Genomic DNA, 16,559 nt, shown 5'->3' with positions numbered 1-16,559 from the left:
CATAAAAGTTCAGTTCAGGGATTCACGTGGGGCAAGTTTGTGCTCAGTGTTTCAATGCAGAAACTCCTTCACTTCAGTTATATTGACCTGCTGCAATCAGGCCCTTTAGACATTCAACAAATGTCAACCCTGCCACCCCCTCATCTTGACCCGAATTCCATCACTCAAACATTCCTGCTTTTGTTTAAAGGTTTTAGTCTTGTGCAACTCAATTTCACCTGTGACGAAACCACACCCTGAAATCTTTAAGCTGATGTACCTCTGATGTGATTTTCTGCATAGTGCGAGTAAAATAATAGATTCAAACACAAGTCATCTTGCTCATTCTTTATTACTCTATAAAACAAAGTGCAGTTGATGAACAGAACTTTTTTTTTTTCAAAAACCTGCAAATGAACCAAGAAGAAAAAGCCTAAATAATTTATAATACATAATTAACAGGTGGTATTTACATGAAAAAAAAATACAAATTGAAAAAAACATTTTATACAGTTGCCATTATGAAGGCAATAAAACAGCCAGGCGTCTTCCTGGTAGAGGTAGATAAACATAGAAATGAGAGGGAACATACAATAACTGACAGAGTAAAGACACATGGAGTCAAACACAGAGTGCGATTCAAATTTGAATACGCTCCACAACTCCAGACCTCAACAATACGAGCTATGCATGAACATGAATCCAATATAGTTTATCTTTCCAGTCTGAACATCAACAAATGCAAACTTCAGTCTATAAAAACTTAATCATCTGCTAATTACATTCAACCCCTTATTTTTGAACATCCTTTGGAACCAGCCCAAAATATAACAAGAAATGTACGCCTAGAACAATAAGGTAGAATGTGTGAGAATCATCTAGGGTGTTTCTTTTAAGGCTAACTATGCTTTCTGATTATTCATTCAACATACAGTATATAAAAGACTTTCATATTAAGACTCAAGAACTAAATGACTTCTTAAAGTCACAACACTGAGAACGTTTTCTTGCATTGACCATGCGTGTTTCCAAACGGAACTTAACGATGGGGAAAAAAAATCCACAAGTCTTTACAGTCAGTCACAAGTGTTACACCTTGTTATTTCTTAGTCCAAGACACTCACAACCTCTTGAGCTGCCCCAGTCTGGCTTTCAGCTGTTCTTGTCGTTCTCGAAGTTTATCTCTTTTCTGCGTCAGTCTCTGGTTTTCTGTTTCCAGATTTCTGATGCTTTCCTTCGCCCGCTTTAAAATCACCACTTTGGACGCCTTGTCGTTATTGGACAGTTCAGGAACGTTGTCCCGTAGCCTGAGGAAGCAGTTCTTTAACTCGTTTCGCCTTTGCCTCTCCATCACGTTGTGTGTCCTCCGTCTTTCTTCCTCGTCCTCTGTGTCCGCCCCCTGTCGGGAGGCCAGACTGCGAGAGCGTCCCGTGCTCTGCGCGCTTCGGTGGGAGTCTCCAGACCCTCGGGAGCGTTTGTGAGGGGGCGCGGAAACCGGGGAGGGTGGGGGCGGAGGAGAGGCGGGCCGCGGAGCGGCGTAGTTGTGCTGTTGTTGGATTTCAAAGTGACAGCGCTTGAGAGCACGCTGCTGCTCACGCCGACTGTCCTCCAACTGCAGCTGGTGTTGAGAGCGCGTTAGCGTGCTCGACCGCCGGACGGTTACAACATCAATCTCCTCCTCTGTGGAACACAAATAAATGTTAAAATCCAGTTTCAAGAAACTAACATCCGTCATAACAAAATAAACTTTGCATATCAAAACACTCACCAGAATCGCTTGTGGATGATTCTCCTCCAGTGGACAGCGAGCCATAATCAGACGTGGACTCGATCTGCTCCTGGCTGTCCAGCGGTAAGTCCTCGCTCTCCAGAGCTTGACAGGCGAGCGCCACATTGTGGCAGTCCAACGTAGAGCCAGCGATTTCAGCAAAAATCTCAGTGTCAATATCGGAGAGCAAGGGACTTGTGGAGAGCACCGCTGAGAGTTTATCCTCGATCGGTTTGTCGCTGTGCCACAGGCAGTCCTCCGAGAGCGGATCCGAATCTGCTGCTAAAGCGCTGCCGCCGGTAAAGTTCCAGTCCAGCTGGAGAAAGTCGCTGTCCTCCATTAAAAGTTCGGACACTAACTCCAACTGATCCACCGTGGATAAATTCTTCGCGAGCCCCGGTTTCATCGGAGGGGATTGGGGCGGCGTGGGGATGGACTGCAAGTCCTTCATGAGGTTCAAGCAAAACTCGTCGTCAAACAGCAGCGGCTCGGAATCGCAAAACCACTCGTGCGGTGGAGAACCAGAGTGCAACATCTTGGCAAAACCTGTCGGAAAAGCGCAATCCTTTAAAATGAGAGACAACGTGCATCCAAGAGTAAAAGTCCACGCAGCTTTTTTTGCTAAACGGCCTGCGAAGTGTTGTTCTCATGCACTGCCGATTGTAAAATTTCCCGGCTGGCGCGTTCAATTTTATTCATGTTTACAATGGTGGCTCCACCCATGTGGGCGGAGCTGACTGGCCCGTGCAGTGATGTCATGAACAGCTGGAAAGATCCCTCATGGAGTTTTTGTTCCACGCCAAATTTCTCACATTTAAAAGTTTAAGTTAACTCATACATTTGACTTTTTGAAAGCTAATCAAAAATGAGCTAAAACATGTTTTAGGAATTGCTAGTAAAAAAAAAAAACTTTTTTGGGGGGTCAGTGTTACTGATTATGTTACTATTAACTTTTGTTAATATCTTCAAACATCTCATTCCTATGGCATTTTATTAAAGTTTTTTACTGAAAGAAGTTTTCAACTTCAGCTATGCTGACAAAACCGGCTTTAAAAGTTTTTTATTTATATCTGCAATAATTATTATAATCAACTCCTAAAACAGCATTTAAAAAGAACGAAGCTTTTATACATTATAAAATGTTGGCAAAATTATGTGTACGTGAACAGACAGTGAATGAAAAGCTTTAAGCTTAAGCTTTTTATAATTTGCATTAAAACGCAAATCAAAAGTCATATACGATCCACAAAGCATATAAAGGTTTATTAACGCAACTTTCCAATACGCCTTCACTAATTTCTTTACTAGTAATGCACTTCCTGCACAAGTAAGCGAGGGGTTCACGTAGTAAAATCATATGGAGGAAGCCGGTAGACAGACCACATGCACGACAGCACTAAAGCACAAAAGCAAAAAAAAAGTCACGCCTTACCTTTTTTCACAAATGCTATGGCGAATTAAATCGATGAAAAACGTCGGTGTGTTTAAAACAACTGTTTAAAAAAATATTTTAAAAACGTCTGAAAAACCGCAGAACCTCTTTGCGGCATGTCAGAGCCCACGCGGACCGAAGCTGGCAGTGGGTGTGGCGACGGATGGAGACCATTTAATTTTAAAGGGCGATGTACTGCTCTAATTCCTCCGCGAGAAAACTCGCGCCAAAACTTAACCGGCAAATGTTGAATGAAAACCTTTTTAGTAATCATGCCTAATTATACTCTGTGGCTTGATATTCAATAAAATCCTTCACGGAAAAGCGGCTGAACAGCCGCGGAGGAATGAGGGGGATATAGGTCGGACCTAGCCTCCGCTGGTGCGCTTGTGCACTCAATGAACCGTGCAATTCCAAGAAAAAGAAGGGGGGTTGTAACTCACACACGTGTGCGAGTGTTCACAAATGCCGGCTCTGGTTTGCTATAGCGATAGTAGTCTATAAAAAAAGAGAGAAAGAGAGAGGGAGAGAGAAAGAAAGAAAGCTGCGATCACGTTTTGCTGTGGTCTGTTTTGGCGCGTAATGTATGTATACAAGAACATACTGTTCTCAAACAGACACTCCTTATATACACAGCTAACAGATCAACCCGCGACTTAAGGGATAGAAATATGAACTTTAGGCATATGAGGAAGATATAGGCGTTGGTTACATAACAAAAGAATCGCATCCGGCTCAACACGTGCTGAGGTAACCCCCCTTTCTCAGGTGGCGCGAATGATTTATGAGTCTCCCGCGAATTCAACATATGGGCGGAATCCTGCATTCTTTGCGACCGCTGACCTCAGAATGCAACAAAGGGAAAACAGAATTCTCATACACGTTCAATGTACAGTCTGAAATCCTCTACTTCTTAAACGGTTTAAACAACATTTATCATTTGTAATTGTTATATATGCAATTTCCATGACCTTACATTAAAGAGATGATATGGGAGTTGTGCACTTTTATAAACTCATTTGACAATATTCAAGTGGAATTTGATTTCTTTTCAGCATTATTTAATGAACAAGATCATATATGTTATTTATATACCTTAAAAATATATGTAAAAATTTAAATGTAACAATTTTCTTTATTCAGGATGCATAAAACATTAGGTAAATGAGCACAGATGTAAATCACACTGCATATCATTGATTCAAAAGGACAGAACTGCATGTATTTTGAATGTCCTATAAATGTTGCCACCTAGAGGCCACTGAATGAGGCTAGTGTACCAAGACCCAGTAAACTCCAGATTACGACATTGCTCAGCTCAGCTCATTTCCCATCTCAGCAGCCGGCCCCAGAATAATCTAACCTCTCTATATTAGAACCAGGCCTTTTACACTTTGATCTAGAGTGCTTTTCATATTTGTGACCCTGAACCACAAAACTTGAGATATAAATAAGCTTTCCATTGATGTATGGTTTGTTAGGATATGACCAATATTTGGCTGAGATACAAATATTTAAAAATCTGTAATCTGAGGGTGCAAAAAATCTAAATATTGAACCTTAAAAGTTGTCCAAATGAAGTTCTTAGCTATGCATATTACTAATTTAAAAATTATTATGTATTTATGGTAGGAAATTTACAAAATATTTTCATGGAACATGATCTTTACTTAATATCCTAATGATTTTTGGCATAAAAGAAAAATAGATATTTTGACCCATACAAAGTTAAAAGAATAATGTTTGACTTTCGACAATAGGTAATTTTGTCATATGTCAGATTTATCTGGGATAGGCCTTCTAGAGAAAGTTGATTGACCAGCTTTCATGCGGTTTGTGGTGGCAATGTGTGGTTGTTAACCTCAACGGGAGGCATTTTGTAGTCCAGGACTGTTTAAATGTCTTGCATCACTCACTTGTGTTGCTTCTAGCTATCTCTGAAATAACTCCCATATGTTGTCCAGCTACATGTTTGAGACATGGAATTTAAATGGCTTGTGTTCATTCAACAAAGAATCCCATTGTTTGTAGATTGCCTCATCAGCACTGCTTGAAGAAATGTTGCAATTTTAAAGCCAAAGCACTCACACATTTCTAATGAGGAATTATTTTTCTCTTATCAAGTCTGTATAAAAAGAGAACATGTCTAGACAGACATCCTAAGATAAGGTTTGCAGACCATGTTCCCACACTGTCATCTTGCTAACAAGCAGTTTACTATCCCCTAGTATGTGGGCCATTCTACAGACTTGCTGCAAACTTCTGTCCCACAGTCAAAAAACACATTTAAAAAGCATTTAATTATTCAAATCTTAGATGTTTATTAGGATTCTTCTATTATCTATAGAAACACACAATAAATATTAGTAAGTAGTATAAAATCATAATTTATTGGGTACTTTTAATTGGGAGGTGGCTGTCCCGAACCCTAACCCACAAATTTCAATTTATCAAATTGATGTTGAAATCATTTAAGTATTTTTTCCCATTGTTGTTTTTAAAAGTTCTTTTTTTTTAAATTCTTTTAAAAGGTGAAGTAAATTATTTATTTTTTCTTTGTGAATTATAAAAACTAATGTAAAAGATGTGTCCTGCATTTTTCATGTCACTACTGAAATGTATGTTTTAGTCCACTGGCCGAGACTGATTTTAACTAAACTCATACATTTATGATCCGGAAATATTCATGTGTCCCTCTCTCATAGAAGGTGTGAGTAGGCTAGAAAGGTCTCATCATTTTGAAGTATATGTGTTAAAAATTTGAAAAATCTGTGTGTAACAACACTACCAAACACCTTTTTATGCAGTTAGGCACACTTTTTTGGGAGTTATATAAAAAACAATTAGTTCTTATATGTATACCACTGTTTCAAACTATGCTAGCTAACCATACTGATTAGTATCTTTAAGCTACAGGTTAAAAAAAATCTGAAATTGTCAAACAGTCACGACTGAAACATTTGGTGACGTTTCAGTGGTGACATCTTTGTTTTTTGGGTGTAACCCCATAGAATTGTCACTACCCAAACAGTCACAACCAAAACATGTCATTATTGTTTCGGCAGTGACAAAAAATGTGAAGTCACTACCGAAACATGGGGTGATTTGTCAAAAATAAAGTATACTAAATTATCAACTAAGATGTTATGATAGTTTTTGGTTCAGTGTGTATTCATACTACAATCTTTAACTTGGAAATCAATATGATCAACATTTAGCTTTTTACAAAGAAAAACTGGATACAACAAATCTCAAAAATTACACTTGAAATATTGTAAAAAATGTAATTGTTATGGATTTACATTTGAAAAAAAATTATATTTATATGCATACAGTCAAGCCCGAAATTATCCATACCCCTGGCAAATTCTGACTTACAGTTATTTTTATTCAACCAGCAAGTTTGTTGTTGTTGTTGTTGTTGTTGTTGTTGTTGTTGTTGTTGTTGTTGTTGTTGTTGTTGATTAGAAATGACAGACATCTCCCAGAAGATAATAAGACGATGTACAAGAGGCATTGTGGAAAAAATTATTACTCATCTTTTATACCCTTTCATACCCTTCTCAATAATAAGTAGAAAAGCCTTTATTGGCAATTACAGCAATCAAATGCTTTCTATAAATTCTGACCAGCTTTTTGCATGTCTCCACTGGTATTTTTGCCCATTTATCTTTAGCGATGAGCTACAACTCTTTCAGGTTGGAGGGTCTCCTTGCCATCACCCTGATCTTTAGCTCCCTCCACAGATTCTCAATTGGATGAAGTCAGGACTTATATATATATACATATATATGTATAAATGTAGAAAATCTAGATGTAAGCAAACTCTTAATAGGTCAATATAACCCTTCTTATTAAATAAGTATTATTACTGTGTTTCGGTGGTGACAAATTTAGGGAGAGGACAATTATTCCAAAACTTTATGAAAATACAATATGAGAATTAACTGCACAATTGCTAGAAATGTGAACCTTGGATATTGATATGGATAATGAATCATCATTGATGATGGATAGACACATGCATGTGTGTTTCTACAGTGGATAACTGCACACTTTTGCTTTTGTGAATATGAAAGAATGACAAAGCATAAAGCATCATAGTAATAAAAAAAACAGCATTAAATTCACTAAATATTTTGGCTTTATTTTTTTGAGCATTTAAAATATTGATGACCCTTTATATGGCTTTTAGCGATTTTGTATAGGAAGTTTAATACTTTTTTTGCCTCACTTTTTTGCAAATGCTTTCTTAAAAAACAAATTTAAAAACAAGTTTGAACTGTGTTTGTACCAGCTTTTAAAACAGCACCCTAAATTGGGAATAGCATACTATTCTTGCTATTTTCACCTTATAAAGAAATGGCAGAAATAGGTAGCAAGTCATTCCGACTTTGGCCCTTCTTGCTTCTCGTGACCTTTAACCTCGCTGATTCAGCTTGACTCAGGATGGACAGAATTTTTTTGCACCCAGTTTGACCACAAGGTGTTGAAAGTGAGGTGTACAATGCCATATTGTGGTTGTGCTGTTCCCCCTTGATAATATTGTCATCTTCAGCGAGGGCCGCCGGTGCAGGAAGAGAAAGGAGATAACAAGAACGACACCACCCAACGCTGTTCTCTGCAGGCAATCAAGCATTGCAACACCAGCGGCCACAACTTTCCTTAGAAGCGTGTGGTGTGCGGGGGGGGAAGGGGATGTGTCATAGTAAGACTTGCCTGTAAATCGGTGATAGTAACAGTTTTGAACTGTGACAATGCTGCTCCTCAGGGGTCCTAGTGAACATCAACCACTAATGCTCCAGCATATCTGAAGTCGCAGACTGTAACTGATATCTCACTGGAAAAGGACAATTCACTAGAAGCAGATGGAATCCTCTTCCTGTTACTGAGTTACCTTCATTCTTCTGTAGCTTGTTCCTCTTTCGCATCTAAGAAAGTGTGGGAAGCATTTAAACAGGCCTTAAGCACACAAAAGTGCAAACTTACAGAAAACTTAGGAAATAAGAGTACAAGTCAATCATTTCACCATCAGGGTCAAAAAGCAGGGTGTATGTACATTTTACTTCCTTTGCTGTTTTGTAGTGCGCTGATGCATGAAGAAAAATTGTGACCCTGGACCACAAACCCAGTCGTAAGGGTTTTTTTTTTTTTTTAATTGAGATTTAAACGTCATCTGAAAGCTGAATAATTAAGCTTTCCATTGATGTATTGTTTGTTAAGATAAGGCTATTTGAAAATCTGGAACCTTAGGGTCCCCAAAAATTAGAATATTGAGAAAGTCGCTTTTAAATTTGTCCAAATGAAGTTCTTAAAATATCTTCATGGAACACGATCTTTACTTAATGTCCTAATGATTTTTGGCATGAAAGAAAAACTCATTTCAACCCATACAATGCATTTTTGGCTATAAACCTGCTCAACTTAACAGTGGTTTTGTGGTCCAGGGTCACATATAAGCATTAAATTGTTTAGAAATATGCACTTTACTGTACGTTTAAATACATCAGCATTAGACAATACATTAGGCATCGCTAAATAATAACTAACAATTAGCATGGCACATTTTTAATCATTTTTTTCTCTTGGTTTGTAGCCTATTTATACAAGTGACCCTGGACTACAAAACCAGGGTCAATTTTTTTGAAAACTGAGGTTTATACATTATATAAAAGCTAAATAAATAAGCTTGCCATTGCTTTATGGTTTGTTAGAAATGAGCAAAAAAAAAAAAAAAAATCTACATATTGAGAAAATTGCCTTTAAAGTTGTCCAAATGAAGTTCTTAGCAATGCATATTATTAATCAAAAATTAGGTTTTGATATATTTATGATAGGAAATTTGCTGAATATCTTCATGGAACATGATCTTAATATTCTAATGGTCTTTGGCATAAAAGAAAAATCTATAATTTCTGAAGTGAGCATATTTTCATATATGTAGAAAAGAACATTAACCAAGATGCTGTAAAAGTATTCTTCATTCATATTTGCAGTACTATAAAAAGATAGTTAATACTTTGAGGTCACAGATTGATTTAATCTCAGATGTGATTAGTGCTAGCCATTATATTTAAACCCTAATGATGTTGAAAAACGATACAACAGGTTGAGTAAAACTGAAAGCATTCATTGATAAAGTTTCAAAGAAGTGGCTACTCTTTACTGTTACTCTGCTCTGAATACACATGACAGGTTTCACTTCTGCTTTTGATGCTCTGTATTTGACCGCATACCACCAACAGTTGAAGACATTTTGCAGGGCCCCTCAAGTTGGGGAGGAATCAGCCAGTAAAGCAGCTATGAACGTTACTTTTGCAATACATACTTTTTGGACATATTTGAATTGACGTTTTCCTTCCTCTTGGACACTTTGTACTTAAAATGTAATGTTATGCAATGTGAACAGGTATATGTCAAACAACAAATCAGTAAAATAGTTCAAATATGTAATATACACTACCAGTTAAAGGTTTTTGAACTGTAAGACTGCTTACCAATCCTGCATTTATTTAATCCAAAGTACAGCAAAAAGTGTAAAATTCTGAAATATCTTTACTATTTAAAATAACTGTTTTCTATTTGCATATATTTTAAAATGTAATTTATTCCTGTGATCAAAGCTAAATTTTAGAAATTTAGAAATGTTTCTAATATGCTGATTTGGTGTTCAAGAAACATTTATTATTATTATTATTATCAATATTTAAAAGAGTTACTTTTTTAAGATTCTTTGAAGAAAAGAAAGATCCAAAAATTTATATTTTATTTACATAAAAAAAAGCTTTTGTAACATTATACACTATTATCATTCAAAAGTTTGGAGTCAGTATATATATATTTTTCTCTTTGGAAAAGAATTTATAGAAATTCATTATTTTATTTAGCAAGAATGCAAAAGATGTCTATTTCAGATACATCCTGCTCTTCTGAACTTTTTTCTGAAAAAAAAAACTACTCTGTTTTCAACATAATAATAAATAATACATGTTTTTTTGAGAAGCACATCAGAATGATTTCTGAAGGATCGTGTGACTGGAGTAATGGTGCTAAAAATTCAGCTTTGAAATCATAGGAATAAATTACATTTTAAAATACATTCAAATAGAAAACAATAGTAAAAATATTTCCGAATTTTACAGTTGCTGTACATTTACACCGCGTTCCAAATTATTATGCAAATTGGATGTAAGTGTCATAAACACACAGTTTTTTGTTTTTCAATTAAACTCATGGATGGTATTGTGTCTCATGGCTCTTTGGATCACTGAAATGAATCTCAGACACCTGTGATGAATAGTTTGCCAAATGAACCCAATTAAAGGAAAAGTACTTAAGAAGGATGTTCCACATTATTAAGCAGGCCACAGGTTTCAAGCAATATGGGAAAGAAAAAGATCTCTCTGCTGCCGAAAAGCGTCAAATAGTGCAATGCTTTGGACAAGGTATGAAAACATTAGATATTTCACGAAAACGTAAGTGTGATCATTGTACTGTGAAGAGATTTGAGGCTGATTCAGAGCACAGACAGGTTCGTGCAGGTAAAGGCAGAATGAGGAAGGTTTCTGCCAGACAAATTCATCAGATTAACAGAGCAGCTACTAAAATGCCATTACAAAGTAGCAAACAGGTTTTTGAAGCTGCTGGTGCCTCTGGAGTCCCGCGAACATCAAGGTGTAGGATCCTCCAGAGGCTTGCAGTTGTGCATAAACCTACTATTTGGCCACTCCTAACCAATGCTCACAAACAGAAACGGTTGCAGTGGGCCCAGACATACATGAAGACTCATTTTCAAACAGTCTTGTTTACTGATGAGTGTTGTGCATCTTTGGATGGTCCAGATAGATGGAGTAGTGGATGGAACATGTCCCAACAAGGCTGCGACCACAACAAGGAGGTGGCGTTTTTGGCCAGAATCATAGGGAGAGAGCTGGTTGGCCCCTTTAGGATCCCTAAAGGTATTAAAATGACCTCGGCAAAGTATGTCGAGTTTTTGACTGACCACTTTCTTTCATGGTACAAAAAGAAGAACTGTGCCTTCCGTAGCAAAACCATCTTCATGCATGACAATGCACCATCTCATGCTGCAAATAATACCTCTGTGTCATTGGCTGCTATCTGCATAAAAGATGAGAAACTCATGGTGTGGCCACCATCCTCCCCTGACCTCAACCAGATTGAGAACCTTTGGAGCATCCTCAAGCAAAAGATCTATGAGAGTGGGAGGCAGTTCACATCAAAACAGCAGCTCTGGGAGGCTATTCTGGCATCCTGCAAACAAATTCAATCAGAAACTCTCCAAAAACTCACAAATTCAATGGATGCAAGAATTGTGATAGCGATATCAAAGAAGGGGTCCTATGGTAAGATGTAACTTGCCCAGTTAGGATGTTTTTGATTGAAATAGCTTTTGATTTCAGTAAATATGACCACCTAATGCTGCAAATTCAGCAAATGACATTTTCAGTTCTTTACAACCTATACAATGTTTTAACTCTGTTGTGCATAATAATGTGGAACAGTGCATTTTCAGTTTTTTATTTTTGAAATAAAAACTGTTATCATTAGGAGGTTTGTTCAATAAAATTCGAATTATACCCTAATGGCTGATGACTTAAAAATTATACTGACTGTCATTTGCATTGACTAATTATGAAAACCAGAGTAAGATATCATTTGCATAATAATTTGGAACGCGGTGTAATCAAATAAATGCAGGCTTGGTGAGCAGAAGAGACTTCTTAAAAAACATTTAAAATATTACTGTTCAAAGTTATGTGTGAAATAAGGAATCCTAAGCATGACTTCTTGAATTAGTTTAAAATATATACATAAAAGAAATTAAATTAAAACAAAAGTGTCACATGATCCTTCAGAAATCATTCTAATATGCCAATTTATTATTAGAAACATCAATGGCAACAGTTGTGCAACCAAATATTTTTTTAGAACCTGTGATACTTTTTGTCAGGATTCTTTGATAGAAAGTTAAAGCGAACAGCATTTATTTAAAATATACATTTCTAACAATATAAGTCATTGCTATCACTTTTTCTTTTTATCAATTTAACACATCCTTGCAGAATAAAAAATAATAATTTCTTATCATAAAAAGAGAAAGAATTCAAATGTACTGACCCCAAACTTTTGAACAGTAGTGTATATTATTAGAAAAGATTTCAATTTGAAATAAATTCTATTCTTTTTAACCTTTTATTCATCAAAGAATTCTGAAAAAAATATCACAGGTTTCAAAAACAAATTAAGCAACACGACTGTTTCCAACAATGGAAATAAATCAGCATAACAGAATGATTTCTGAAGGATCATGTAACACTGAATACTGCAGTAATGATGCTAAAAAAATCAGCTTTGATCAGAGAAATAAATTTGATTTTTAATGTATATTAAAACAGAAGATATTATTTTACATTGTAATAATATTTCACATTTTTCTGTATTTTTAATCAAATAAATGCAGCCTTGATGAGCATTAGAAATATATTTAAATTACATTAAAAAATCTTACTGATCCCAAACTTTGACCAGTAGATTATATACGTAAAATATACACATACATTCTACTTTTTTAAAAAACATTTTATTGAAAACTGATTTTTTTACTATCTATTTTATTGATTTTTGACCATGACATAAAAATGGTAAATTGCAAGTTTGACTATGTTAAAAAAAAGTATGGAGAGAGTTGCGTACCATGCTTAGTGGTTTGTTTGGATCATTAAACCTAAATTTGAACAACATTGCCTTATCAACCACCAATCATCACATCCCACCTAATATGAGTCATAAAATAAATCTTATGTTTAAAAAAAACAATAAACAGAATCTCAAAGAAATAAATCAGATTTCTCAATCAATCATTGTAATAGTAATAATTTCTTAAAGAGAAAGAATTCAAATGTACTGACCCCAAACTTTTGTAGTACAGTAGTGTATATTATTAGAAAAGATTTCTATTTTTAATAAATGCAGTTTTTTTTTTTACTTTTTATTCATCAAAGAATGCTGAAAACAATATCACAGGTTTAAAAAAATAAATAAATCAGCATATTAGAATGATTTCTGAAGGATCATGTGACACTGAATACTAGAGTAATGATGCTGAAAAATTCAGGTTTCATTACAGAAAAAAATAGATTTTTAATGTATATTAAAATAAAAGAATGTTGTTTTAAACTGTAATAATATTTCACAATCTAATTTTTTTTCTGTATTTTTGAACAAATAAATGCAGCCTTGATAAGCATTAGAAGCATATGTAAAATCCATAAAAAATCTTACTGATCCCAAACGTTTGACCAGCAGAGTATATACGATACGATATTTATAGAAAACAGATTTTTTTTTCTATCCATTTTATTGACTTTTCACCATGACACAAAAATGGTAAATTGCAAGTTTGACTATGTTAAAAAAAAAAGTATGGAGAGAGTTGCGTACCATAGTTTAATACTTAGGCTTAGTGGTTTGTTCGGATCATAAAACCTAAATTTGAACAACATTGCCTTATCAACCACCAATCATCACATCCCACCAAATATGAGTCATAAAGTAAACCTAAGGTTAAAAAAAAAAACAATAAACAGAATCTCAAAGAAATAAATCAGATCTCTCAATCAATCATTGATTTGTATGGAAACACAAGCGCCAACACGAGTGGCGTTCTTGTGCAAACATTTAGAATGCAAAATGTCACACACTCACACACACATCCATCCAGTAAGACGACGATCAGAAGAACAGAAGGAGCTCAGTGTTCGAATGAGAAACAGATGCACACGCACACACACGCCTCTATAAGAAACATCTGTTTTTTTTTAGTAGGGAGTCTCCCCATCTGACAGTGTCCTAATGCAAGCTCTGAAACAATGTCCCAATCTGTATGTGTGCGGCAGACGGTCCAAACCAAGGTCATCCCGGCTAAAGCCGTTCCCACTGATAATTATAACATACTTTCAAGGTTCAACCACAAAACCTGAGCAAATTAAAGATTTCAAACAGTGCAGACGTCCTAAAGTAACCGAAAGGACGAGCAAAGCAGTAAAAACAAGCCTCAAAAGCATCCCACATGAGGCGGACCATACAGGGGACGATCTGTTTTTCAGTCTCTTCCTTGAACTTTACATCAGTATGTTTTCTAGGAACACAGGATATAATGCCGTGACTGTGACTGTGTAGAGAAAAAGTGGCGTAGCAAAAGGAAATATGCAGTGGGAAGGAACTGGATTTAAAGCGGAGTGAAATAAGAGAGGTAGAATGAGAGAGGACATCACCAGAGTACCTCCAAATTTAGACCATACTCAGAAAGAGTACCACAGAGTACAACCGACACTGCAAAGCCACCGCAGATGCCGGAGAGGTCCTGTATCAGCAGAACATTGCAAAGCACATCCGTTCCTCATGGCCATGTAGGGCAGAGAGTTGGCACACATGCCCCTATAGCAGTTGGTGACCACAACTGACCCGCAACCCGACGCCACGCGTGCCACCGGCATCCACTGAACCCTCCATTCATCGCGGGCTCCACAAGCAAACTTGGTGTTGCTCCAAATTCTTAAATCTTAAAATCACAAGACTGCTCATGCTGCAGTCAACTTAGTGTATGTTAAAGACATTTAAAGGGATAGTTCATCTTTCGGTCATCATTTTGTGGAACACAAAAGAAGATATTCATACAAGTCCAAGCTGCTCTTTTCCATATGGTGGGAATTTAGGGTTTCTGCAGGTCTTAGTTCAATCTTCAACCTTTTAGGGCTTTTAAAGGTTCTTAAATCAGAACAGAAAGACTTCAATTCATATGTCATAGTTTTAAATGTTGCATGTGTTGGAAAAAATTTATATGTTATAGGGGTATATTAAAACTTCCCTTTTAATATTTTTTCTTGAGCCTATTGGGAGATATTAATCTTCTTAATCTTCTTTAATCATAATCTCACTTGTCGTTTTCACTGGACATATATTGACCTACATTTTTCTTCATGAAACCCACATAAACTATAATTTCAGAAACAAAGTTATCATATGGCTTAAAAGACTGGAGAAGCAATCATTATTACGTGAAATGTTTGCTTTGAGTTTATTTACATTGTAAATATTATTTATTTTTTGCAATATTGTCTTACTGATATTTTTAGCACATTTTTTAAGCAATTTCTTTTTTATTTCATTTTTTAATTGCATCTAAATAAGATTTAATTTTGAAGCCATTCATTTTTTTTAATTATTATTATTATTATTATTATTATTATATTTTTAATTATTTCCTATGAATGTGAACACATCAGGTTAATAAATAATAATAATTATAATATGAATGTATTACAATGGTTAAAAAAAATAAAAAGTAAAATGGGTAAATTCTAGTGATGTCAAATCAATTAATCACAATTACATCCCAATAACTTTTCAAAATTTTGAAGACATTGTTTTGTTTTTCTTTTTTTCTTTTTCCTTTTTTTTTACGAAGCCTGAATGTGTTCACGTTCATACTGAATGTATTACAATGGTTAAAATAAAATATAAAAAGTACATTTAAATGTAAATAAATTAATATGGTTAAAATCTAGTGCTGTCAAATCGATTATTCACGATTAATTGCATCTAAATAAGATTTTTTTCCAAAACATTTTGAAGCCATTCTTATTTTTTATGAACCTGATGTTTACATTCATACTGAATGTATTAAAATAGTTTAAAAAAAAAATTAAATGTAAAAAAAAAATTAAATGGTTAAAACCTGTGTTGTCAAATCGATTAATTGCAATTAATTGCATCCAAATAAGATTTCCAACATTTTAAAGACATGGTTGGGTTTTTTTTTTTAGTTTTTTTTACAAACCTAAATGTGTTCACATTCATACTGAAGTTTTTACAATGGTTAAAATAAAATTTAAAAAGTACATTTATCTTTTTTAATGAGTCTGATGTTCACATTCATACTGCATGTGTTAAAATGGGTCAAATAAAACAGAAATTTAAATATAAATTAAAATGCTTAAAATCTAGTGCTGTCAAATTGATTAATAATGATTAATTGCATCCAAATAAGATTTCAAACTTTTTGAAGACATTCAATTTTTTTTTAAATGATCTGGATGTATTCACATTCATACCAAAGTTTCCCACATAGATAAAGTGAATAGATGAAGTGTAATAAAATAAACATCTAAATGTGTATTTCTTTCCACTAGTCTAAAAAAGATTTTATTAAAATTTATTTTTTATTTTTTATTATTTATTTATTTTATTATTGCATTGCATTGCATTGCTGCTGCACAAGGTTTCCCACATAGATAAAGTGTAACAAACAGATAAAGTGTAATAAAAGAAAAAGGTAGTCTTTGGAAGCAAAATAGCCTA

At 35.0% G+C, this 16,559-nt stretch overlaps 1 protein-coding gene across 1 annotated transcript; it reads right to left on the bottom strand.

Moving 5' to 3' along the window:
- Nucleotides 1-312: 312 nt before the first annotated feature.
- On the bottom strand, nucleotides 313-3,365 carry LOC141347119 (transcriptional regulator Myc-1-like). The gene is made up of 3 exons (XM_073852105.1): nucleotides 3,180-3,365; nucleotides 1,748-2,293; nucleotides 313-1,659 (listed from the first exon to the last, which is right to left on the bottom strand). Exons 2-3 carry the CDS (start codon nucleotides 2,280-2,282, stop codon nucleotides 1,100-1,102), a joined length of 1,095 nt encoding a protein of 364 aa, XP_073708206.1. The 5' UTR covers nucleotides 2,283-2,293; nucleotides 3,180-3,365; the 3' UTR covers nucleotides 313-1,099.
- Between the last annotated feature and the right edge of the window lie 13,194 nt (nucleotides 3,366-16,559).

The sequence above is a fragment of the Garra rufa genome, chromosome 12 (assembly GCF_049309525.1).
Source record: "Garra rufa chromosome 12, GarRuf1.0, whole genome shotgun sequence".
NCBI lineage: Eukaryota > Metazoa > Chordata > Actinopteri > Cypriniformes > Cyprinidae > Garra > Garra rufa.
Note: the sequence above shows the minus strand (reverse complement) of the source record. Positions and strands in the feature narration are given on the sequence as shown.

Excerpts from the sequence above, each read along its gene's own strand:
- LOC141347119 (XM_073852105.1), bottom strand. The coding sequence starts at position 2,282 with ATGTTGCACTCTGGTTCTCCACCGCACGAGTGGTTTTGCGATTCCGAG. Across the intron at positions 1,660-1,747 it reads ATCATCCACAAGCGATTCTG|AGGAGGAGATTGATGTTGTA; the intron begins GTGAGTGTTTTG and ends TGTGTTCCACAG.